At 48.7% G+C, this 26,154-nt stretch overlaps 1 protein-coding gene across 2 annotated transcripts in view; it reads left to right on the top strand.

Moving 5' to 3' along the window:
* The window catches only part of LOC142303842 (zinc finger protein 609-like), a 147,653-nt gene that overhangs the window by 81,915 nt on the left and 39,584 nt on the right, over nt 1–26,154 (top strand). For both annotated transcript variants that reach the window (XM_075345631.1, XM_075345630.1), the window contains exon 3: nt 18,474–18,699. In XM_075345631.1, coding sequence (XP_075201746.1) covers nt 18,474–18,699 — 226 coding nt within the window. The remainder of the gene's footprint in view (nt 1–18,473; nt 18,700–26,154) is intronic.

The following is a 26,154-nucleotide window of genomic DNA, read 5'->3' as shown; positions in this document are numbered from 1 at the left end:
TTAAGCGCCTTGCTGCTTGAGACCACTGACGTGCCTTAAATCAGGTTAACCTCTTCCCGGCCACCGGCAGGCGCAGCTTCTATCCCTATGAAGTGCTGCCACTTGACATCCCCATGAAAATAAGCGTTCACAGCGAAATTCTATCAAGCTTAAGAGCCGTTATTGAGAAGAGTGCTGTGCGTCCCCATCGGAGGCTCCCGCTCTGGCTTTTACGCCTGTCAGGTGGCTGCACACCCTTGTCCATGTGAAAACTAAAGGAACTAACACGCTACTAAACACGGACACAGTAATTCAGTCCCAAATCACCACCCCAGGATCTATAGATATCTGCTAGTATATAGTGCTATGCCGTGCTGTGCTCTCTAAGCGCCGAACTGTTCTTAAAGGACCTCTTCTTTGCTGCGCGACAGTTCTGTTACTTACTATTACTATTACTTACTTATTTAATGCCAGATTTAAAGCTTTTTTTTTTCTGAGATCTAGTTTAGAGAATATAAAATAAATTTTATATATATATATCTATAATATATATATATATATATATTTGTGTATATATATAAAAACATGCCAAGTCCAAATTTGGCTTTCCATGACGCCATTATTTCAGCTCTTCATTTAGTGTTATTAATTCCTGCTCTCACCATAAACACCATATCATGGTATGTCTGATGGGGTGGCTGGCGGCCAAATGATTGTGTTCATCTTGTATGGCTATATGCATCAATACTATAGCAGCTGTCCATATGCATGTATGGCAAGGGTGTCAAACGTTTTTTTTACCGAGGGCCACATCAGCATTATGGTTGCTTTCAAAGGGCCACTAGTAACTGTAAGGGCTCATGCAGATCTACATGCAACATGGTACGAGCATGGACAGCAATGCACAAACTGGTCAGGGGTTATAGGAGAGCTGTCCATGAGTAGTAGGGCCATGCGACAGCTGTTCCTGGGTAGTAGGGCCATGCGACAGCTGTTCCTGTGTAGTAGGGCCATGCGACAGCTTTCCCTGGTTAGTAGGGCAATGCGACAGCTGTCCCTGGGTAGTAGGGCCATGTGACAGCTGTCCCTGGGTAGTAGGGCCATGCAACAGCTGTCCCTGGGTAGTAGGGCCATGCGACAGCTGTCCCTGGGTAGTAGGGCCATGCGACAGCTGTCCCTGGGTAGTAGGGCCATGCGACAGCTGTCCCTGGGTAGTAGGGACATGCGACAGCTGTCCCTGGGTAGTAGGGCCATGCGACAGCTGTCCCTGGGTAGTAGGGCAATGCGACAGTTGTTCCTGGGTAGTAGCGCAATGCGACAGCTGTTCCTGGGTAGTAGGGCCATGCGACAACTGTTCCTGCGTAGTAGGGCCATGCGACAGCTGTACCTGGTTAGTAGGGCCATGCGACAGTTGTTCCTGGGTAGTAGGGCCAATGCGACAGCTGTTCCTGAGTAGTAGGGCCAAGCGACAGCTGTCCCTGGGTAGTAGGGCCATGCGACAGCTGTCCCTGGGTAGTAGGGCCATGCGACAGCTGTTCCTGGGTAGTAGGGCCATGCGACAGTTGTTCCTGGGTAGTAGGGCCATGCGACAGCTGCCCCTGGGTAGTAGGGCCATGCGACAGCTGCCCCTGGGTAGTAGGGCCATGCGACAGCTGTCCCTGGGTAGTAGGGCAATGCGACAGTTGTTCCTGGGTAGTAGCGCAATGCGACAGCTGTTCCTGGGTAGTAGGGCCATGCGACAACTGTTCCTGCGTAGTAGGGCCATGCGACAGCTGTACCTGGTTAGTAGGGCCATGCGACAGTTGTTCCTGGGTAGTAGGGCCAATGCGACAGCTGTTCCTGAGTAGTAGGGCCAAGCGACAGCTGTCCCTGGGTAGTAGGGCCATGCGACAGCTGTCCCTGGGTAGTAGGGCCATGCGACAGCTGTCCCTGGGTAGTAGGGCCATGCGACAGCTGTTCCTGGGTAGTAGGGCCATGCGACAGTTGTTCCTGGGTAGTAGGGCCATGCGACAGCTGCCCCTGGGTAGTAGGGCCATGCGACAGCTGCCCCTGGGTAGTAGCGCAATGCGACAGCTGTCCCTGGGTAGTAGCGCAATGCGACAGCTGTCCCTGGGTAGTAGCGCAATGCGACAGCTGTCCCTGGGTAGTAGGGCAATGCGACAGCTGTCCCTGGGTAGTAGGGCAATGCGACAGCTGTCCCTGGGTAGTAGGGCCATGCGACAGCTGTTCCTGGGTAGTAGGGCCATGCGACAGTTGTTCCTGGGTAGTAGGGCCATGCGACAGTTGGTCCTGCATAGTAGGGCCATGCGACAGTTGTTCCTGGGTAGTAGGGCCATGCGACAGTTGTTCCTGGGTAGTAGGGCCATGCGACAGTTGTTCCTGGGTAGTAGGGCCAAGCGACAGCTGTCCCTGGGTAGTAGGGCCATGCGACAGCTGTCCCTGGGTAGTAGGGCCATGCGACAGCTGTTCCTGGGTAGTAGGGCCATGCGACAGTTGTTCCTGGGTAGTAGGGCCATGCGACAGCTGCCCCTGGGTAGTAGGGCCATGCGACAGCTGCCCCTGGGTAGTAGGGCCATGCGACAGCTGTCCCTGGGTAGTAGGGCAATGCGACAGTTGTTCCTGGGTAGTAGCGCAATGCGACAGCTGTTCCTGGGTAGTAGGGCCATGCGACAACTGTTCCTGCGTAGTAGGGCCATGCGACAGCTGTACCTGGTTAGTAGGGCCATGCGACAGTTGTTCCTGGGTAGTAGGGCCAATGCGACAGCTGTTCCTGAGTAGTAGGGCCAAGCGACAGCTGTCCCTGGGTAGTAGGGCCATGCGACAGCTGTCCCTGGGTAGTAGGGCCATGCGACAGCTGTCCCTGGGTAGTAGGGCCATGCGACAGCTGTTCCTGGGTAGTAGGGCCATGCGACAGTTGTTCCTGGGTAGTAGGGCCATGCGACAGCTGCCCCTGGGTAGTAGGGCCATGCGACAGCTGCCCCTGGGTAGTAGCGCAATGCGACAGCTGTCCCTGGGTAGTAGCGCAATGCGACAGCTGTCCCTGGGTAGTAGCGCAATGCGACAGCTGTCCCTGGGTAGTAGGGCAATGCGACAGCTGTCCCTGGGTAGTAGGGCAATGCGACAGCTGTCCCTGGGTAGTAGGGCCATGCGACAGCTGTTCCTGGGTAGTAGGGCCATGCGACAGTTGTTCCTGGGTAGTAGGGCCATGCGACAGTTGGTCCTGCATAGTAGGGCCATGCGACAGTTGTTCCTGGGTAGTAGGGCCATGCGACAGTTGTTCCTGGGTAGTAGGGCCATGCGACAGTTGTTCCTGGGTAGTAGGGCCATGCGACAGCTGTCCCTGGGTAGTAGGGCCATGCGACAGCTGTCCCTGGGTAGTAGGGCCATGCGACAGCTGTTCCTGGGTTCTAGGGTAAGGCCTAAGCCACACGGCATGAAAATCGGTGCGAGTGGAGTATGATAAAAAAATCGCATTCCACTCGGACCAATATTAGCCTATTTTCTCAGCCCTAATCGGACCGAGAAAACAAGCGCAGCATGCTGTGACTGTAATGCGAGACTTTCTCTCGCACCCATTCAAGTCTATGGGGCAAGAGAAAACTCGCACTGCACTCGCGGTACACCGGTGTACTGCGAGTGCAGTGCGAGAATGGCAATATCCGGCTATGGAGGAGAGAGGGGGATAAATCTCTCCCTCACCTCGTCAGCGCCTGCCCACCCCTCCTCAGTGCTGGCCCACCCCTGCTCGGCGCCTGCCTGCCCCACCTCAATGCTGGCCCATCCCTCTGCAGCTGAGGTCTGGTCGGACCTCAGTTGCAGGGACACCCGCATGACACTCGGCTCTGCTGTACTGCCAGCGTGAGCCGAGTGTCATGCGAGGGGATCGCAGTAATCCCTGTGTGGCCCCATATGACAGCTATCCCTGCCCTTCAGCATCACCATGCCCCCCCCATAAAAAAATCTCAACATAGAAGTTCTGCCAGCACACCTGCATCCCCACAGCATTATAGACCCACCTAAACGCCACCAAAGGCATTATAGACCCCCCTCCCCCTCCCAAAAGCCCACCACAGGCATACCCACAGCAGTATATATACCCCCCCTCCCCCAGCATCCTTTGCCTTTTTTCTCCTGCAGCTTGTCATTGATGCGGTGACACATCTCACTGGAGAACCTCCGCAGAATAGTGCACTGTGCTCCCGACCTTAAGTGACATCGACAACACTTGAGAGACATGACGTCACACCTGCCAGGAGCCCATACATTCTAGTGTCTGCCTTTTGTACTGCACGGCAGCCTTCTTTAGCACATGCTCACTACAAACTGGCAGAACATTTTAAAATACATAGACTACTTTTTTTCTGTTGGACGTTATCACATCATAAAGTGATAAAGCTATCATAAAATGATGTGACGGGCTGGATTTGGCCCCTGGGCCTTGCGTCATATTATGGTATAGCGACTGGATATGATATAAGGGTAAATTCACACACGACGTGTTTTTGACTAAAATTTCTTCTTATAACAATCATTTCTATCTTCTGAATGGGGTTATTTCTGCTAGCCTCAGTCAGAAGACTGGGACAGTCAAGACGTTTTTGCAAATCTGTCCAAAGACGTCACTAAAACGCTGAATTGCAGCTCAGCTGTATTGAAGTGGATGGCGCTGACCTGCAATACCACGCACCATCCATGGTTGGGTGGCACTGTCTCTGAGGGAGAGCAGACTTTTTTTTCTCCCCTCTTTACCCCTGGATAACTCCTCTAAGGCCAGAGTCAAACTTGCGAGTGCCTCGCGTGTAGCACGCGTGAGTCTTTCATCACTCGGCATGGCCGCACACTCCCCTGACAGGAGCGGGTTGGTTGTATGTATCTCTATGCAGCTGAGATGCTCCTGTCAGGGGAGTGTGCGGCCATGCCGAGTGATGAAAGACTCACGCGAGCTACACGCGAGGCACTCACAAGTTTGACTCCGGCCTTAGGTGCATTTACACAGGCAGATGTCTGTCCATAGCGCACGCTGTATACAACCTGGTCATTGCTCCACCTGGCCTTCCTCACAGCTCTTATGGCCACAAAATGTCTGCTGGTGGAGGATCATGTGACCGGATCCATCCATCGGCCTCCAACTGAAAACTGCTTTCCATATTTCAATGGGAGGAGACTGATGGACTTTTGGTCACATGCGCCTCTACCAGCAGCTATTATTACCTGTGCAGGCTGTAAGTAATGGCACCAGCCCCTTTCTCTGGATTCTTTTATTTAAACCTAGCAGTTCCCCCAGCTGGTGTCACTGGTTCTGGAAGTTTTCCTTCCTGTGGTATACACCCAGTTGGTTGAAGGGAAAATTTGCACCATTAGGAGAGGAGGGACTCGGAATAAAAAACGTTCCATCAATTTAAGGGTGTACTAATTTTCTAAAAATAAATAAAAATGGTAAAATGTCCTCATTAAGTGAGTAGTGAAACCCCCAACAGTCTTCATAATTAGGGACTATATTTTCTGTGCAAATGGGCATGTATTCATCATATGACAAATAAAGAGACAGTTGTACTCTGAAATACTAAACCATGAAAACCATGAATGTGTGAACATGGACCTGCATTACTGCTAAAGAAAATCTAGGAAAAAGGAGATATTTACCATAGAAAAATGGCCATTTTCACATCTGCCCAGTAGCCACATCAAGGCGTACCTTATACTGGGTACCTACTCTGAACTGAAGAGTCTGGGTTTAAAAACTTTGTGTACGGGCAAGTAGGAACCTGCTATATAGGATAAAATCACCTGTGGCTAGTGGGGGAGGGGTGCACGGTCAGAAGGCATGACCCCCATTATTCTAGACAAAAAGACTGACGGCACTCCCAAAACTGCAATGTGAACAGGTGCATAACTGAACGTGACACAAAATGACAAAAAAAAGACAGTTGCACTCTGAAATGCTAAAACATGAAAACCATAAGAGTGCAGCTGTCTCTTTTTTTTTGTCATTTTATGTCATGTTCTGGTTCAGTCTTTTTATCTACATATATTCATTATAGTCTGAGATCCTGAAATTGACCTTGTGTGTGTGAGGTCTCCGATGTGAACCTTCCCCTCTGAGAGAAATGTCTTCCTGGTAACCATCATTTTGTTTGCTGGCTCAGGAAAACTTTTATCTCCTGCCCCATTCGCCAGCTAATAGGGGAAAGAGCAGCTTCGGTAATTATAGTGTGCTGCTGGCTAATTAGCCGACCTGCTGTAATCACCGTCTTTTTGTGTTCTAGCTGTGGATCTGCTCTGCATTCATGCTGTTCCTCTTCTTCGTGCCACATGCCAACATACAACTCCCTGTCTAATAAAACGTGGACGCCTTTGGGGGGCATTTCTTTTTTTCCTTTTTTTTTTCTTAAACTGAAATGCATTTCTGTCCCCCCAACCCCCCGAAAAAATAATTTTTGCTGTTTCTTTTTACCAGTTTAGCACACTTTACCTTCAGTAGCGATCTCTCTTGCACCATTGCCGGCTTCAGAACGATTTAAGGCTACATGCGCACGCTGCTTCTTTTTCGTGTTCACAAACTGCAGCCAAAACTGCACCTTGTCAGAGAGAGCCTGGAAATGTCACAAAAAATGTAGGTGCTTTTTTGGTGCATTTTTGCTGCTTTTTTGGTGCGTTTTTGGCTGCAGTTTTGTCAACAATTGTTTCATGTATTTTTCAGTTCAAACAAGTCCTAAAGCTTGTTGAATTGAAAAAAAATTTTTAGAAATAAATAAATAATTTAAAAAAAATGGCGTGCGGTCCCCCCCAATTTTAATGCCAGCCAGATAAAGCCATACGGCTGAAGGCTGGTATTCTCAGGATGGGGAGCCCCACGTTATGGGGAGCCCCCCAGCCTAACAATATCAGTCAGCAGCCGCCCAGAATGGCCGCATCCATTAGATGCGACAGTTCTGGGACTGTACCCGGCTCTTCCCGATTTGCCCTGGTGCGTTGGCAAATCGGGGTAATAAGGAGTTATTGGCAGCCCATAGCTGCCAATAAGTCCTAGATTAATCATGTCAGGCGTCTGAGACACCCTCCATGATTAATCTGTAAATTACAGTAAATAAACACACACGCCCGAAAAATCCTTTAATAGAAATAAAAAACACAAACACATTCCCTCATTACCAATTTATTAACCCCGACAAAGCCCTCCATGTCCGGCGTAATCCAGCATGCTCCAGCGTCGCATCCAGCTCTGCTGCATGCAGGTGACCGGAGAAGCAGCAGACACCGCCGCTCCGGTCACCTCCATGCAGCTAATGAAGACAGCCGCGCGATCAGCTGAGCTGTCACCGAGGCTACCCGCGGCCACCGCTGAATACAGCGGTGGCCGCGAGTAACCTCAGTGACAGCTCAGCTGATCGCGCTACTGCGTGGAGCTGACGACAGGAGCGTGGAGCTGACGACAGGAGCGTGGAGGACGGGACTTTCAGCGGCGGCGGTGGCAGTGAGAGGGGTCCATCATCTCCCCTGTGCATGCACGCTGGGGACAGCGGTACTTCGGGGAACACGTGGAGGACGGGACTATCAGCGGCGGCGGCAGCGAGAGGGGGATGGACGTTGGCAGCTGAAAACATTGATTTTTCCCTCTAGCTGCCGCCGCTGCTGATAGTCCCGTCCTCCACATCATCTCCCCTGTGCGTGCACGCTGGGGACAGCGGTACTTCGGGGAACACGTGGAGGACGGGACTATCAGCGGCAGCAGCAGCGAGAGGGAAAAATCAATGTTTTCAGCTGCCAATGTCCATCCCCCTCTCGCTGCCGCTGCTGATAGTCCCGTCCTCCACATCATCTCCCCTGGGGACAGCGGTACTTCGGGGAACACGTGGAGGACGGGACCACTTGCCTGACCTCACTTCCTGACAAATCACCTGCGTTTTTGGTACCAAAAACGCAGGTAAAAGGCAGGTAAAATGCACCACTTTTGATTAGCATGCATTTTTCCTGCGTTTTTGATGCCCTCATTGTTTTCAATGGGTGACAAATGTTGACAAAAACGCAGGAAGAATGAACATGCTGCATTTTTTTTGTCACAAACTTTTGACAAAAAAAATGCTGACAAATAAACTGCAATGTGCGCATGACAAATCTGACTTCTCATAGACTTTGCTGGGAAGTCAAGTGTCAGAAAGTTCTGCTGACAAAACTGCAGCCAAAAAAGCAGGAAAAAAAGCAGCGTGCGCATGTAGCCTAACTGAGAGTCTGTCAGCCAGCTGGTTCTGACTCAGGGATTTATCATTGTCCTTATGCGATCCTCTCAGCCATTTTATGACCTTAAAAATTTAGCTCTACTTTCGTGTGGTCATAAAACTGCTGAGAGGAGCTCAGAACAAGGATAAGGGGTACTTCTCACATAGCGAGATCGCTGCTGAGTCACGGTTTTTGTGACGCAGCAGTGACCTCATTAGCGATCTCGCTGTGTGTGACACTGAGCAGCGATCTGGCCCCTGCTGTGAGATCGCTGCTCGTTACACACAGTTCTGGTTCATTTTTTGGACGTTGCTCTCCCGCTGTGAAGCACACAGAGAGCAACGATCTGAATGTGCAGGGAGCAGGGAGCCGGCGTCTGACAGCCTGTGGTAAGCTGTAATCAAGGTAAATATCTGGTAACCAAGCGAAGCGCTTTGCTTGGTTACCCGATATTTACCTTGGTTACTAGGTCCGCCACTCTCAGGCTGCCAGTGCCGGCTCCCTGCACACATAGTCGGAGTACACATCGGGTAAATAAGCAAAGCGGTTTGCTTATTAACCCGATGTGTACTCTGGCTAGGAGTGCTGGGAGCCAGCGCTAAGCGGTGTGCGCTGGTAACCAAGGTAAATATCGGGTAACCAAGCGAAGTGCTTTACCTTAGTTACCAAGCGCAGCATCACTTGCACGTCACTGCTGGCTGGTCGCTGGTGAGATCTGCCTGATTGACAGCTCACCAGCGACCATGTAGCGGCGCACCAGTGATCCTGACGAGGTGGGATCGCTGGAGCGTCGCTAAAGTGTGACGTTAGCCAAAGAGCTATAAAGTCTACCACAAGAACAAGCTGGCTGATGGATTCTCAGATAACTCATTCTGCAATACTCAGTGCAACACAGAGGCTACAGACAGTAAAAATTGCTAAATGTTAAATGAAGCCCAAATTCAAAAGGGATTTTTTGGCCATAAATCCACTTATTTCAGTTTAAAATTAAATATGGACATCTAGGACATTTTTAAGTGGTTATTGAAACTTTTAGAATTAAGGTGGCTTTACACACTGCAACATCGCAAACGACATCGCTGTAACGTCACCGGTTTTGTGACGTTACAGCGACCTCCCCAGCGACATTGCAGTGTGTGAAACACATGAGAGACCTGGCCCCTGCTGTGAAGTTGCTGATCGCTACAAATCGTTCAGGACCATTCTTAGGTCCTTTGTTTCCCGCTGTGCAGCATGATCACTAGAAAGTCTCAGTGTGTAAAGGGGACTTTACAGCGACTTCCCTTTCAAAAAGCTGCTTTACAACGTCCCCAACAACCAGCTAGGTCGCTCTGCAGGTCCGGATCGCTGTTGCGTCGTTGGCCAGGTTTGCCTGTTTGACAGCTCACCGGAGACTTTGTAGCGATCCCGGCCAGGTTGGGATCGCTTGTGGGATCGCTAGAAAGTTTCAGTGTGTAAACCCAGCTTTAACGGACTCTCAGTTATAAGATTGGTGGGGCTCCAATACTTATCACGCCAGGTAATAACAAGTAAACATTGAAGATGCTGTAGCAGTAGCACAAGCATTGTGACCCCCTGATCAGCCTAGGGTTGTAATCCTATTATTACTGATGTGCTATCCTAAGGCTAAGTTCACATTTCCGCTAAAATCTATCAGTCACAATCCGCTGCTCTTGTAAACAGCGGAATCCGTTTAGCGGATTCCGCTGCTCCCATAGACTTGTATGAGCAGCGGATTGTGACTGATGATGCTGCGTTGCACCCTCCGCCCGACTGATCAGTCGTGGAACGACTGACCGCCGGGCGGGAGGAACGCAGCATGTAACGTTTTTTGAGCAGCGAGATCCGTCGGATTTCGCTGCGCATGCTCTCTGGCTCCCTGCACACGTCACCAGCTTTGGTTGGTTACCCGATATTTACCCTGGTTACGGTGCAAGGAGCCAGCGCTAAGCGGTGTAGGCCCGTAACCAAGGTAAATATCGGGTAACCAAGGTAAACATCGGGTGCTTTGCTGTTACCCGATATTTAGGCTGGTTACGTGTGCAGGGAGACCGACACTTCCCCGCTCGGCCCCGCCCACTCCCGCACTCCGCACATGTATGTACACACACACACACACCTGTCCCCAGCCATGCAGACAAGCACTGACACCCTCGTCTGGCCCCGCCCCCTGCTCGGCTCCGCCCCCTCCCGCACTTTGCATGTGCACACACACACACACATACATACATACATACATACATGCACATACACACACTCACTCACACATACACTCACCTGTCCCCAGCCATGCAGACCGCAGCACTTCTACTGACATCCTCAGCGCCTGGCCCCGCCCCCCGCTCGGCTCCGCCCCCTCCCGCACTTTGCATGTGCACACACATACATACATACATACATACATGCACATACACACACTCACTCACAGATACACTCACCTGTCCCCAGCCATGCAGACCGCAGCACTTCCACTGACATCCTCAGCGCCTGGCCCCACCCCCCGCTCGGCTCCGCCCCCTCCCGCACTTTGCATGTGCACACACATACATACATACATACATACATACATGCACATACACACACTCACTCACTCACAGATACACTCACCTGTCCCCAGCCATGCAGACCGCAGCACTTCCACTGACATCCTCAGCGCCTGGCCCCGCCCCCCGCTCGGCTCCGCCCCCTCCCGCACTTTGCATGTGCACACACATACATACATACATACATACATACATACATACATGCACATACACACACTCACTCACTCACAGATACACTCACCTGTCCCCAGCCATGCAGACCGCAGCACTTCCACTGACATCCTCAGCGCCTGGCCCCGCCCCCCGCTCGGCTCCGCCCCCTCCCGCACTTTGCATGTGCACATACATACATACATACATACATACATGCACATACACACACTCACTCACTCACAGATACACTCACCTGTCCCCAGCCATGCAGACCGCAGCACTTCCACTGACATCCTCAGCGCCTGGCCCCGCCCCCCGCTCGGCTCTGCCCCAGAACTCCGCCCCCCGCACACAACGGAATCCGACAAAGAATTCTGTTCTTTGTCATCCGTTGTACAGCGTTGAACAGCGCATCAGTCACATGCGTCAAGCGACGCATGTGACTGATACAAATCAACGGAAATGTGAACTTAGCCTTAGGCTTTAAAAAAAAAAAGTTTCCCGGCTTCAGTTTTTGTTTTTTTAAAAAAAAAAAAAAAAAAATCTTTGCCCTTTACTCGCCCTCCCTGGGTCCAGACTGCGTCGCGATACTGCACCCAGTGTCTGCTCTGTGCTGTATTGCTGATGTCATTATTGACTGACTGCTGACATGACGGTCTAGCCCAGGGAGGGTGAGTAAAGCCCAATTGTTGTTTATATATATAGCTCTGGCAAAAATTAAAAGACCAATGCACATTTTTATAAAAATTCTCCACATGTCTGACAGTCATTCCATTCCAGTGTCAGTTTAATTCCAACCAGAGTACAGACTGGCAGAGGGCGAAAGTGACTCTCCACTGACCGGGGTAACCATCATCTTATTCGAATGTCACTCAGCAACCGCAGGATGACCTCAAGTGACCTATAAAAGGAATGGGAAATGGAAGCTGGGGTGCAGTGCACAGCAATAACGGTTCGTAACAGTCTCCTAGAGGCAGGGCTCAAGTCATGTAAAGCTAGAAAAAAGCCTTTCATCAATGAGAAGCAAAGAAGAGCCAGACTGAAGTTTGGCAAAAACCATAAGGATTCGACCATCGAGGACTGGAGTACGGTAATCTTCTCTGATGAGTCTAATTTCAGCTTTGCCAAACACCTGGTTGTCTAATGGTTAGACAGAGACCTAGAGAGGTGTAGAAGCCACAGTGTCTTCCACCCACTGTGAAATTTAGTGGAGGATCGGTTAAGGAATGGCTGGAATTAAGTGAATGATACCAACAGACACGGACATAACCGTGTCATTTTTTCAATATGGAAAAAGCCATATACAGAAATGAAGATGAAAAGAAAAGAAAATTCTGTACAACAGCTCGATTACAAAAGGTACAAATAGTTTTACTAGATATAATAAAGGCATTTTAGCAAATACAAAAAATACATAGAAATGTAAAAGTCATGAAATAAACGGTAAACACCAGCAGATGGCGCCCTCATACCACATAGGCATGTAAGTCCGCTCTGAAATAAGCCGACACTAATGACAGCCCAGCTGACAGCTGCCCGCGAAAGGACAGAGGTGTTCCAGAGATAGAAATGTGCTGATAAACACACAATGTCCCACCGTGACCATATAGTAAATTCAATAAGCCATGTAACAGTGTACAAAAGATTTGTAAGGTCACAATACTAAGCAGACTAACATACCTGAGTGTGGGATGGGGGATGAGCCCCGACCTATAGGTTTCGTATTGATCCTTCTTCCGGGGGTCGGCTAGAATTAAGCAGATTAAACTTTGTGAAGGACGTATGAATCAAGCCGCATACAAGGTTATCATGGAAAAACAGTTGCTTCCTTCTGCTCAGGCAATGTTCCCCAACTCTGAGGACAGTTTTTTTTCCAGCAGGACAATGCGCTATGCCACTCATCTAGGTCAATGTGTGGATGAAGGACCACCACATCAAAACCTTGTCATGTCCAACGCAATCTCCAGACCTGAACCCCATTGAAAACCTCTGAAATGTAATCAAAAGGAAGATGGATAGTCACAAGCCATCAAACAAAGAAGAGCTGCTTAATTTTTTTCACCAGGAGTGGCATAAGGTCACCCAAAAGCAGTGTGAAAGACTGGTGGAAAGCATGCCAAGACGCATGAAAGCTGTGATTAAAAATCATAGTTATTCCACAAAATATTGATTTCTTAACTCTTCCTGAGTTAAAACATTATTAGTATTGTTGTTTGTAAATGATTATGAACTTGTTTTCTTTGCGTTATGTGAGGTCTGAAATCAATGTATTTTTTTGTTATTTTGACCATTTTTCATTTTCAGAAAATAAATACAAAATTTATTGCTTGGAAATTCGGAGACGTTGTCAGTAGTTTATAGAATAAAGGAACAATTAACATTCTACTCAAAAGTATACCTATAAAGAGAAAAATCAGAAAACTGAAAATTTGCAGTGGTCTCTTAATTTTTGCCAGAGCTGTTTGTGTATGTACCTTATTTTTCGGACTATAAAACGCACTTTTTTCCCCCAAATATTGGGGGAAAGTGGGGGGTGCGTCTTATAGTCTGAATGTAGGGCTGCGGGGAATTAAGGTGCTGCGGTGGAGCGGGTCATCAGTGGCATGCACAGGCTGTAACAGCGCCTGCCGTGACAATGTGGGCCCACTCATTTCATATGCATGCATCCTCCCACCCATCATCTCTCAGCGCTGAAGCCGGCACTGACAGGTGGGCGGGATGATGGGCGTGGGGTGCGCGCATAGTAAAGAGCTGGCCCGTATGATCACCTCTGGCAACTACAGCCTGGAGTGATCATGTGCGGCTATATTCACTGCCCCACACGCATCATCATCAGCACGGGGAGCAGTGAATAAGTACTGTTCCCTGCAGCATCGCGATGTCCTCCTGTCTGCCGACCCGCTGATGTGTGTCGAGAGCGGTGAGAACAGCGATGATGTCATCCCTGTGTGCACCGTTCTCCATCTCCACACACATCAGCGGCCGGCAGGAGGTCATCGCGATGCTGCAGGGAGCGGTGACCGCCTCCACACAGGTCAGCGGTGCTGCTGCTGACACAGACAGGAAGACAAGCGATGCTGCTCGAGGGAGGAAAGGTGAGTATAAACGTTTTGTTTTTTTTCTGTGCCACAGGATACAGGGCATATAGCAGGATGGGCGTATATATCAGGATGGGGGTATATATCAAGATGGGGGTATATAGTAGGATGGGGGTATATGGCAGGATGGGGGCTATACCCGGACGGGGTATATAGCAGGATGGGGGTATTTATCAGGATGGGGCTATACCAGGATGAGGGACATATATACAAGGATGGGGGTAATATACAAGGCATTAGGATCATTACCAGGATAGGGTACCTTATTAGAGAATTTGGGGACAGTACCCCCATAACAGTGTCAGCAGCAGATCCTCGCTCCATAACAGTGGGTCATGACCACATTTTTTGCTTAAAATTTTATTTTCCTTTTTTCCTCCTCTAAAGCCAGGGTGCGTCTTATGGTCTGGTGCGTTTTATAGTCCGAAAAATACGGTATATACAGTGGAACCTCGGTTAGCGAATAACCCGGTTTGCGAGTATTTTGCTATATGAGGAAAGCTTGCTGTAAATTTGTAACTCAGTTTACGAGCCAGCTTTGCCGTACGGGCAAAATACTCACCGCACACACTTCCGGTTCTGTACTTCCACCGCGCTCTGACCCACTCTTGCACTCCGCACAAACACGCACACGCATATGCTCACCTTACCTTCCGTTCCATCGCCGGCCTTCTGGTTCTTGTAGTTCGCCGCTGCAGGATCTGTATTGATTAACCATTACGACGAGGGAGGAACTTCTGCTGTCAGCCGCTACTCAAAGGCAGCACGCTGGCCAATCAGAGGCAAGTGACTCATGCCCTTGACGTCCGGCATCGGTCGCGATGGTTACCCGATACACATCCTGTACCTGCGGACTAAAAGTACCATGAGGCCGGTGATGGAACGGAAGGTAAGGTGAGCATAATATGTGTGTGTGCGTGTGTGGAATGGCACAATAGGGGACCAGGATGGGACAGTGAACAAATTGTGGAACGAATTGTCTGCATTGCAATGATTTCCTATGGGAAATCTTGCTTTGCTAGACGAGTAACTTGGTTTACAAGCTCACTACCAGAACGGATTCTCTGCAGCCAGAAAACTCCATCTCCAAACGCAGAAAACCCCTTTAGGCTATGTGCGCACTGGGAAATGGAATTTTCTTGTGAAAATTCCGCATGGCCTCAAAGATTACCGCACCCACGGTAAAAAAAACGCGGAAAACCGCATGCGGTTTGCCGCGGTTTGCTGCGGTTTTACCGCGGTATTATTCGCGGTATTGCAGCGTGCGGGTTGGGATGTGCTTTATTGCATTCAATGAAATAAAGCACATTGAAGAAAAAAAAAAAAGTCATTTAATTCTGAGATAGTAGATAGACAGAAGAATAGATAGAGGGATAGATAGACAGACAGATAGAGGGATAGATAGATAGAGGACAGATCGCTGCATTTCCCACGGTCGGCAGTGAGTTCACATTACCGGCCGTGGGAAATGACCGGTAATGACCTCTGCTGTCTGCTGCTTTCATTCAGCGCTGTGTGTTAGTCGCGGCTGGATGGAAGCAGCGCAGGACGTCGGACCTGTGGATTACGCCGGAGCTTTGGTGCGGGAGGGGTTAATAAAATGGTGAACGAGGCTTGTTTGTTTTATTTAAAATAAAGGATTTTTCGGTGTCTGTGTTTTTTTCACTTTACTTACGGGTTGATCATGTCAGCTGTCACATAGACGCTGCCATGATCAAGCCTGGAGTTAATGGCGGTGGTCCCCCCACCATCATTAACCCCTTGTATTACCTTGCCACCACTGCTACACGGTGGCAAGAAGAGCCGGGGACACGCCGGTATTGCCGCATAATGCATGCGACAGTCCCGGGGCAGCTGCGGCTGATATTCTCGGCTGCGGGAGGGGGAGTGAGGCGGGGGACATTAACCCTGCCCCTCTTCCTCCCCAGCCTGAGAATACCGGGCCGCCGCTGTGTGCTTACCTCGGCTGGAAGGTAAATATGCAGCGGAGCCCACGTTCTTTTTTTTTTTTTTTCTATATTTCCGTTTTCTTTTTATGTGTGTTCTATGTGTCTATGTCTGTGATGTCTATGTGTGTGTGATGTGTGTGTTTACTCTGCACGGCTTCCTCTTCCTGTAATGACATCACTTCCCTGCAAAACCGCAGACAAGCGATGTACATTACCGCAGGTAAACCGCGAAATACCGCAGGGAATAACGCAGGAAAACGCAGTGAACCGCACAGAATTTGCTGCCTGCGTTATTCCCTGCGGGATTTCATGAATAACATTGGAGTCAATGGAGTGAAATCCCGCAGCGATGTGCGGAAAAGAAGTGACATGCACTTGTTTTTGCTGCGGGATTCCCGCAGCAAAACATGCAGCTGTCAAATTCCGCCTAGTGCGCACAGGATTTTTTTTCTCCATAGGATTTGCTGGTGATTCACTGCAGAGATGTTATGAACATTTTCTGCAGCGAAACATGCAGCAAATCCGCGGAAAATCCGCGGCAAAATCCGGTAAGTGCGCACATAGCCTTAAAGGCTAGATAAGCTTTAGAAAATCCAACATTATGGGGAGAGCATCTGAAATAAGAGACCCGGCTGCCTCCGTTTATATCTAGCGCTGCAATGTCACTGCCAATTCATTTATATTGTTTCTCAGAGAAAATCCTTTTCACAGAAATTCCTGTAACTGGAAATCCATTCCATTCTTCAGTGAGTGTGTTTTTCTGCAACAAGCACATACATTTTTTGACCCCATTCAGATGAATGAAGCAGCTGCAGAAACTTGGCTAATGATTCTGCCGCATGTAAATTCGCAGTTCACACCGGATACTTCATAGTAAAAAGATTTGTGCACTTGTACCACCTCTCCATCAATTTCAGGACATCGTGAACGCTTACGGCCATTATGAACCGATAAACAGGGTCATGGGATCATAGGTGAGGCATTAAGCTATCAGTAAGATATTAGGGGCCCAATTCTTTATTGCATTAGCACCTTTTATTGTCTACATTTTGGTGTTTTTCACCTGTTTTTCATTCACGCGTAAATCTTTTAATTTGCGCCTTTTTTTTGTTTGTTTTTAAGTCTGTTTTATTTGCTTGCTTGTTTTTGATGTTTTTGTATTCACCATTGCAAACAGAGTTTAAGGTCTCCAGATGTTTTCAGCTTATTTATCATTGTGAAAAAGCAGAAACCGATTGATCGAAAATATAAAGCTTTTTTCCCCCATATTTGTACAAAATTCATAAACCACGTGCCATTTTGAAGAATTTTGCACATGACATCTATGAATACCACAAAACAGATGAAAAAGTGATCTTAAGGGAATTTTAGTGTTTTTGTTACCCCTTCTTAGGCTGCTTTCACACATCCGTTTTTTGCCGTGCGGCACAATACGGCGCTTTGCAGAAAAAACGCAACTGTTTGGGTTTTTTTGCCGCCGGTTGCGGTTTTTACCGCATAGACTTGCATTAGCGCCGTATTGTGCCGCATGGCCTTGCGTTGTGTCCGGTTTTTGCCAGATGCGGCATATTTAGCCCATGCGGCGACCGGATGGAACGTTGCCTGGCACGTTTTTTGTGCGGCGAAAAAAACGCATTGCACCGGATCCGGCGCGATTTACAATGCAAGCCTATGGATGCCGGATGCGGCGTCCTGCAGCAAAAACCGCATCCGGCGGCCGGATGCGGTTTTTTGCACTGCGCATGCTCAGTATCAAGCCGCATCCGTCAAAAAAACGGACGGGCCGCATTGAAAAACTTTTGCAACGGATCCATTTTTTTTTTTTGCCACATCCGTTGCATAGGTATTGAGCCGCACTGCAAAAACCGGATGTGTGAAAGCAGCCTTAGAGGAGCATGATGGATTCCTTCAATGTGTCATTTAGTGAGCAAGCATATTGTAGTTTTGATCAAATCTGTTGCAGATCTAGCAGTTCTCTGAATGCTGAGCTCAGTATAACTCCACCCCCAGCACTGATTGGCAGCTTTTTGCTTACTCTATGCATAGGCAGAAAGCTGCTAATCAGTGGTGGGGACGATATTATACAGAGCTCATGAACATGGAGGACTGCATGGCAGCAGGTGTTCTATTCCTCTAATGATAATCTTCTACTGATAAAACAGTGATAGGTAGCCCAGTAAGAGATATGTAGCTGAAATGTTACATTCTTTTGCTTTCAAATTAACTGGCAAAAACCTGGTAACAGATCACACACACACACACACACACACACACACACACACACACACACACACACACACACACACACACACACACACACACACACACACACACACAATGAATCAGACCGGCCAAGAGGTTTATCAATCAGGACATTAGGCCTGCAGGCTCCATCATCACTATTCTTTCCTATTGGGGTGGCTGTAAATTTAAAATTATTTCTTGAATACAGTTTTTCAATAAATATGCAGTTTGTGGATTGACTTTTGACCCTGCTGTAAAACTGACATTGTTTCTCGCCTCCTCCCCTGCAGATGGAATCCGCGGTTTGTGCATCTTCTGGACTACCTCTGCATCTGCTTGTCCCCATGGTCAACAATGACATATCATCTCCCTGTGAGCAGATCATGGTGCGAACAAGATCTGTGGGCGTCAACACCAGTGATGTGGCTCTCGCTACTGAGCCTGAATGTCTTGGACCTTGCGAACCAGGCACCAGTGTTAATTTAGAAGGCATTGTGTGGCAAGAGACAGAGGATGGTAAGCTAAACTTATTTATACACTCAGTGGCGTAACTAGAGTCCGGGGGGGCCCTAGTGCAAAATTTGGACCCTCCCACGCATGTTGATCACACGTCTTTACCCTTGTAGCATTCTAAATCTTGTAAGGATTTAGGATTATTTATGTAGTAATGGGATTAGATGTGGCCCATCTTGGTATATATTACCTCCATCCTGATACATATGTCACCCATTCTTCTATAGATGTGGCCCATTATTGTATATTCAGTATATCACGAAAGTGAGTACATCCCTCACATTTTTTTAAATATTATATTATAGCTTTTCTTGGGACAACACTGAAGATATGACACTTTGATTCAATGCAATATAGTCAGTGTACAGCTTGTATAATAGTGTAAATTTGGTGTGCCTTCTAAAGAAGGCCATTAATGTCTACACTGCTGGCAACAAAAAGGAGTACACCCCCTAAGTGAAAATGGCCTAATTGTGCCCAATTAGCCATTTTTCCTCCCCAGTGTCATGTGACTCATTAGTGTTACAAGGTCTCAGGTGTGAATAGGGAGCAGGTGTGTTAAATTTGGTGTTATCGCTGACACTCTGCCTCATACTGATCTTTAGAAGTTAAACACACCACCTCATGGCAAAGAATTCTCTGAGGATCTAAAAAAAAGAATTGTTGCTCTACATAAAGTTGGCGTAGGCTATAAGAAGATTGCCAACACCCTGAAACTGAGATGCAGCACAGTGGCCAAGACCATACAGCGGTTTAACAAGACAGGTTCTATCAAAGTTGAGTGCACATGTTCAGTGTTATATTCAGAGGCTGTCTTTTCAAAACAGACATAAGAGTGCTGGCAGAATTGCTGCAGAGGTAAAGTGGTGGTGGTGGGGGGAGTCAGCCTGTCAGTGCTCAGACCATGCGTGACTGTCTTCCCAGAAGGAATTCTCTTCTAAAGATGATGTACAAGAAAGCCCGCAAACTGTTTGTTGAAGACAAGCAGATGAAGGACATGGATTACTGGAACCATGTCCCGTGGTCTGATGAGGCCGAGATAAACTTATTTGGTTCAGAGGGTGTCAAGCGTGTGTGGTGGCAACCAGGTGAGGAGCACAAAGACAAGTGTGTCTTGCATGGTGATGGGAGTGTCATGGTTTGGGGATGTATGAGTGCTGCGGTTGTGAGGAGCTACAGTTTAAAGAGGGAACCATGAATGCCAACATACATAAGCACAACATGATCTCCTCCGTTTGGAAACTGGGCCACAGGCGCTATTCCAATATAACAACCTCCAAGACGACCACTGTCTTGCTAAAGAAACTGAGGGTAAAGGTGCTGGACTGGCCAAGCATGTCTCCAGACCTAAACCTTATTGAGCATCAGTGGGACATCCTCATATAGAAGGTGAAGGAGCACAAGGTCTCCATCATCCACCAGCTACATGATAACGTCATGGAGGAATAGAAGAGGAATTCAGCAGCTCCTGTGAAGCTCTGGTGAACATCATGCTTATGAGAGTTAAGGCAGTGCTTGAAAATAATGGTGGCCACACAAAATATTAAGGCTATGTGTCCACGGGAGAATGTAGCTGCAGATTTTTCTGCATCAAAATCCGCAGCTTTCCCGCAAAATCCGCACCTTTTCAAAGGTGCGGGTTTACCGCGGATTTGATGCGGATTTTGGTGCGGATTTTTTTTTCCCCCCAATTTTAAAGCCAAAATCCGGGTGAAAATCCGCAACAATAATTGACATGTTGCAGATTTTTCCGGACGAAAATCCGCACGATTTCCGCTGCGGAAAAATCCGCAGCGTGGACACAGCATTTCGAAAATGCCATAGAAATGGATGGGAAGTAGCTGTGCTGCAGATTTTCGGGAAATCCGCGGCTTTTCCGCGAGAAATCTGCGGCAAAATCCGCGCATTTTCCGCAGCGTGGGCACATAGCCTAACACTTTGGGCACAATTTGTCCATTTTCACTTAGGGGTGTACTCACTTTTATTGCTAGCGGTTTAGATATTAATGAGTGTTGAATTATTTAGAGGGCAAATTTACACTGACTGTTACATTGTATCAAAGTGTCATATATTCAGTGTTGTCCCATAAAAAGAATAAAATATTTACAAAAATGTGAGGGTTGTGTTCACTTTTGTGATATACTATATGTCCCCATCCTGGTATATAAGACTCCCAACCTGGTATATATGTCTCCTATCTTGGTATAAATGTGCCCTGTCCTGGGCCCATGCTGGTATATATGTCCCCCATCATGCTATCCATGTGGCCCGTCTTAGTATATATGTCCCCAATCCTGGTGTACGTGTTCCCCCAATCCTGGTGTACGTGTTCCCCCAATCCTGGTGTACGTGTTCCCCCAATCCTGGTGTACGTGTTCCCCCAATCCTGGTGTACGTGTTCCCCCAATCCTGGTGTACGTGTCCCCCCCCAATCCTGGTGTACGTGTCCCCCCCCAATCCTGGTGTACGTGTCCCCCCCCAATCCTGGTGTACGTGTCCCCCCCCAATCCTGGTGTACGTGTCCCCCCCAATCCTGGTGTACGTGTCCCCCCCAATCCTGGTGTACGTGTCCCCCCCAATCCTGGTGTACGTGTCCCCCCCAATCCTGGTGTACGTGTCCCCCCCAATCCTGGTGTACGTGTCCCCCCAATCCTGGTGTACGTGTCCCCCCAATCCTGGTGTACGTGTCCCCCCAATCCTGGTGTACGTGTCCCCCCCAATCCTGGTGTACGTGTCCCCCCCAATCCTGGTGTACGTGTCCCCCCCAATCCTGGTGTACGTGTCCCCCCCAATCCTGGTGTACGTGTCCCCCCAATCCTGGTGTACGTGTCCCCCCAATCCTGGTGTACGTGTCCCCCCAATCCTGGTGTACGTGTCCCCCCAATCCTGGTGTACGTGTCCCCCCCAATCCTGGTGTACGTGTCCCCCCAATCCTGGTGTACGTGTCCCCCCAATCCTGGTGTACGTGTCCCCCCAATCCTGGTGTACGTGTTCCCCCAATCCTGGTGTACGTGTCCCCCCAATCCTGGTGTACGTGTCCCCCCCAATCCTGGTGTACGTGTCCCCCCCAATCCTGGTGTACGTGTCCCCCCAATCCTGGTGTACGTGTCCCTGACTCTGCCGCTTTTTTTTTTTTTTTTTTATGCATACAGAAAAAACACCACAATTATTCTTCTCGCCTACCCTTCTCTCCCACACCATACGATGTCCTCTTCAGAAGCCAGCAGCTGACTTTGGTGTATAAGCGACGGGCAGCGCATAACATCACTACCATGCACCCCCTGTCACAGGAATGTCAACGTCAGCTGCTGGCTTCTGATTGCCCGGCAGCTTATATTGCTGTGCAGGGACCTGAGGATGAACGTCCAGCTGAAGCAGGTACTGGTGCCCAGAAGGCCTCTTCCACCCCCAAGCCCGGTCATGTCCTCTCCGATCGTTACACCCCTGTATGCACTGTCTAAGCATCCACTGTCTGGCATATATATATGGGCCGAGATGGAGGAGCGTATTATAGCACCTTACAATCTGTCTGGAGCCATAGTACAACTCACATTGATTTTTATCTCCATAATCCCCTAATTGCAGGGAGTTCAGGTTAAAGGGGCTGTTTCATCAGAGAGGAGCTGTTTCAGAAGGCAGACTGGTGTTCTGCTTCTGGCACCGAATAGCAAACAGCTGTTTATTCCAGAAGAAAGGATGGCTGGCCAGGCATCTTGCCTGCAGGGGAAATTTAGTACTACATGGAAGGCCATTCAGATATTACAAGAACAGGATGACTCTTGCCAGCATGGAAGCCATTCTTTAGCTGGGTTCACACTAAGCGACAGCAACAACGACGTCGCTGTTACGTCACCATTCTCGGTGACGTAACAGCGACCTTGTAAGTCGCTGTTATGATCGCTGCTTAGCTGTCAAACACAGCAGAAGCAGCGATCATAACGTCGCTACATGTGCAGAGAGCAGGGAGCCGCGCTTAGCGCTGGCTCCTTGCTCTCCTAGGTACAGTACACATCGGGTTAATTAACCCGATGTGTGCTGCAGCTACATGTCACAGTGCAGAGAGCAGGGAGCCGCGCGCACTGCTTAGCGCTGGCTCCTTGCTCTCCTTGCTACAGTATACATCGGGTTAATTACCCGATGTGTACTGCAGCCACATGTGCACAGAGCAGGAGCCGGCGCTGGCAGCAAGGGCGGAGGCTGGTAACGAAGGTAAATAACGGGTAACCAGGGAAAGGTCTTCCCTTGGTTACCCGATGTTTACGCTGGTTACAGCTTACCGCAGCTGCCAGTGCCGGCTCCTGCTCGCTTCATTTCGTTGCTCTCTCGCTGTCACACACAGCGATGTGTGTGTCACAGCGGGAGAGTGACGACCAAAAAATGAAGCTGGACATTCATCAACGACCTGCGACCTCACAGCAGGGGCCAGGTCGTTGCTGGATGCCACACACAGCGACAGCGACGTCGCTGCAACGTCACAGAAAATGGTGACGTAGCAGCGACGTCGTTGTCGCTGTGTGTGACACCAGCTTTACAGGCTGTCTTTCCAGTCTGGCTTAAGGTGGCTTTACACACTGCAACATCGCAAACGACATCGCTGTAACGTCACCGGTTTTGTGACATAATAGCGACCTCCCCAGCGACATTGCAGTGTGTGAAACACATCAGCGACCTGGCCCCTGCTGTGAAGTTGCTGATCGCTACAAATTGTTCAGGACCATTCTTTGGTCCTTTGTTTCCCGCTGTGCAGCATGATCGCTAGAAAGTCTCAGTGTGTAAAGGGGACTTTACAGCGACTTCGTTAGCGACTTCCCTTTCAAAAAGCTGCTTTACAACGTCCCCAATGACTAGCTAGGTTGTTCTGCAGGTCCGGATCGCTGTTGCGTCGTTGGCCAGGTCTGCCTGTTTGACAGCTCACCAGCGACTCACCAGAGACTTTGTAGCGATCCCGGCCAGGTTGGGATCGCTGGTGGGATCGCTAGAAAGTTTCAGTGTGTAAAGGCCCCTTTAGTGTCAGGATGATAAGAATAAAGGGGTCATCCAACGAACAAAGGACATTTTAATCAGTAGATCTGGCTGCAGAGATCTGATGCTTATTAACCTGTTTAAACACAAAGTGGAAAATGTTTTACCTCACAGAACGGATCAATAGTGATCCCATGTTGTCATGTCTGTATACACTTTTGTGTGTGTCCCCCCGGCCCAGAAGCTGCGGTATGAATCTCTATCTTAATGCATCCAATTGGGGAACTTAATATTATTCCAGGGGCAACCCATTTACTGAGAATGTGTCACCAGTTTCTGCTGCACCATTTTTGAACATTATAAGCAAAGAGCGGAAACCCTGATCCTAACGCTGGGTCACTTACTGGTTGTTGTGAGTTGACTCATCACTGCGAGGACTGGCAGAGCTGCAGCAGACAGTAGAGGGTTTATATTGATCAAAACTATGGCAGGGAGCCCAGTAAGGAACACCACACTGGACCAGTCTGTGCTCACATTTTATGCTGCTCTCAGATTGCAGACAGTCGTGACAGATTCTATTTAAAATGTATTTACTAACGGCTGACAAAGTTGATCTCTGGCAAATATGCGAAGAGCTGATATTCTGCAAAGCATATGCTATAGCATAATTGTATGGAGCCATTTTACTCCTCCCCTAGACTATGGCGACATACTTGTATATAAGGGTTTGTTTTTGTTTTTTTTGCATACAGTTCACAAGGAATTCGATGATGCCTCTGTGGACATTATGGAAGTGTTTTTTCCTAGAAGCATTACATTACTCTATACTGCCCCCATGCATGTAGTATTGCTTTTTGAATTAGTCCTTAAGAGGTTTATTTCCATCTTATCTGTATAAGACTAAAGGGGGCTTTACACGCTACAATATCGCTAATACGAAGTCGTTGGGGTCACGGAATTGGTGACGCACATCCGGCCGCATTAGCGATGTTGTTGCGTGTGACACCTATGAGCGATTTTGCATCGTCGCAAAAACGTGAAAAATCGCTCATCTGTGACATGGGGGTCCATTCTCAAAAATCGTTACTGCAGCAGTAACGAAGTTGTTCCTCGTTCCTGCGGCAGCACACATCGCTCCGTGTGACGCCGCAGGAACGAGGAACCTCACCTTATCTGCCTCCCGGTCGCAATGCGAAGGAAGGAGGTGGGCGGGATGTTATGTCCCGCTCATCTCCGCCCCTCCGCTTCTATTGGGCGGCGGTTCAGTGACGCTGCTGTGACGTCACTGTGACGCTGAACGAACCGCCCCCCTTAGAAAGGAGGCGGTTCGCCGGTCACAGCGACGTCGCCGGGCAGGTAAGTATGTGTGACAGGTCTGGGCGATGTTGTGCGGCATGGGCAGCGATTTGCCCGTGTCGCACAACAGATGGGGGCGGGTACCCACGCTAGCGATATCGGGACCGATATCGCAGCGTGTAAAGCGGCCTTTACTCTGAGGTGCAGTTCTGGAAACAGCTGAGAGCCGCTCAGCTACACAGTTTCCATAACGCCCATTATTTTCTATGAGCGTTATGGAAACCACGCATCTCAGCTGCTTTTATCTGTTTTCGTAGCTCTACCTCCAGAGGTCAGAGCCTGGGCAGAGGTAGCATCTCAACCATTTATGGCTCAGATGGAAATGGCCTTTAAAAATCCTGAGCACTAAAACCCATGTTTGAAATACCCATATATAAAGCGTGAACTTTTTACACTGTCCTCTCATATGACAGTGTTTTTCACCGCTATGTTAGCGGGAATAGCATGATTACATAAATCGCTCTATTTGTTGTAATGGAAGTATGCAAAGACAGGCGGTGCTCTTCCCAGCACTAGCAAACGATAAATTCCAAATATGTAAAGGATTGGAGGCACTCACCGTCATAGCAAGTAGATGCTTTATTCAAACTTCATGCATCAGGGGAGGGAGGGAGTGTAAAGCACATCCGGACTACGGCTGCCGTTTCGCACCAGCTGTGGTGCTTCAACAGGTCCATCCCGTTGACCCGTTGAAGCACCACAGCTGGTGCGAAACGGCAGCCGTAGTCCGGATGTGCTTTACACTCCCTCCCCTGATGTATGAAGTTTGAATAAAGAATCTACTTGCTATGACAGTGAGTGCCTCCAATCCTTTTCATATTTGGAATTCATGTTTGAAATACATTGTAAATTTTACTGCAATTTTGTTTTAGCCAAGAAACCAATCTCTAGGACAATCCACGTTTTTTTGGTTTTTTTTTTTTTCTAACCCCATTAATACAAAGCTACATAACTACCAGGATCAGAAATAACTGATCCCTACAGTTTACCCACTAGATGGCAATTCATGAGCATGTAATTTAGGATGTTGGACTGGCAAGGGAAACCCCACACTCAGTCAGTCACCCCCCCCCCCCACTCCCCGCACATCTGAGTAAGCCTTAATAAGCAGTGAATAGGAACATTTGAGTTCACCTTGAG

Source organism: Anomaloglossus baeobatrachus, chromosome 4 (genome assembly GCF_048569485.1).
Source record: "Anomaloglossus baeobatrachus isolate aAnoBae1 chromosome 4, aAnoBae1.hap1, whole genome shotgun sequence".
Classification (NCBI taxonomy): Eukaryota; Metazoa; Chordata; class Amphibia; order Anura; family Aromobatidae; genus Anomaloglossus; species Anomaloglossus baeobatrachus.
Note: the sequence above shows the minus strand (reverse complement) of the source record. Positions and strands in the feature narration are given on the sequence as shown.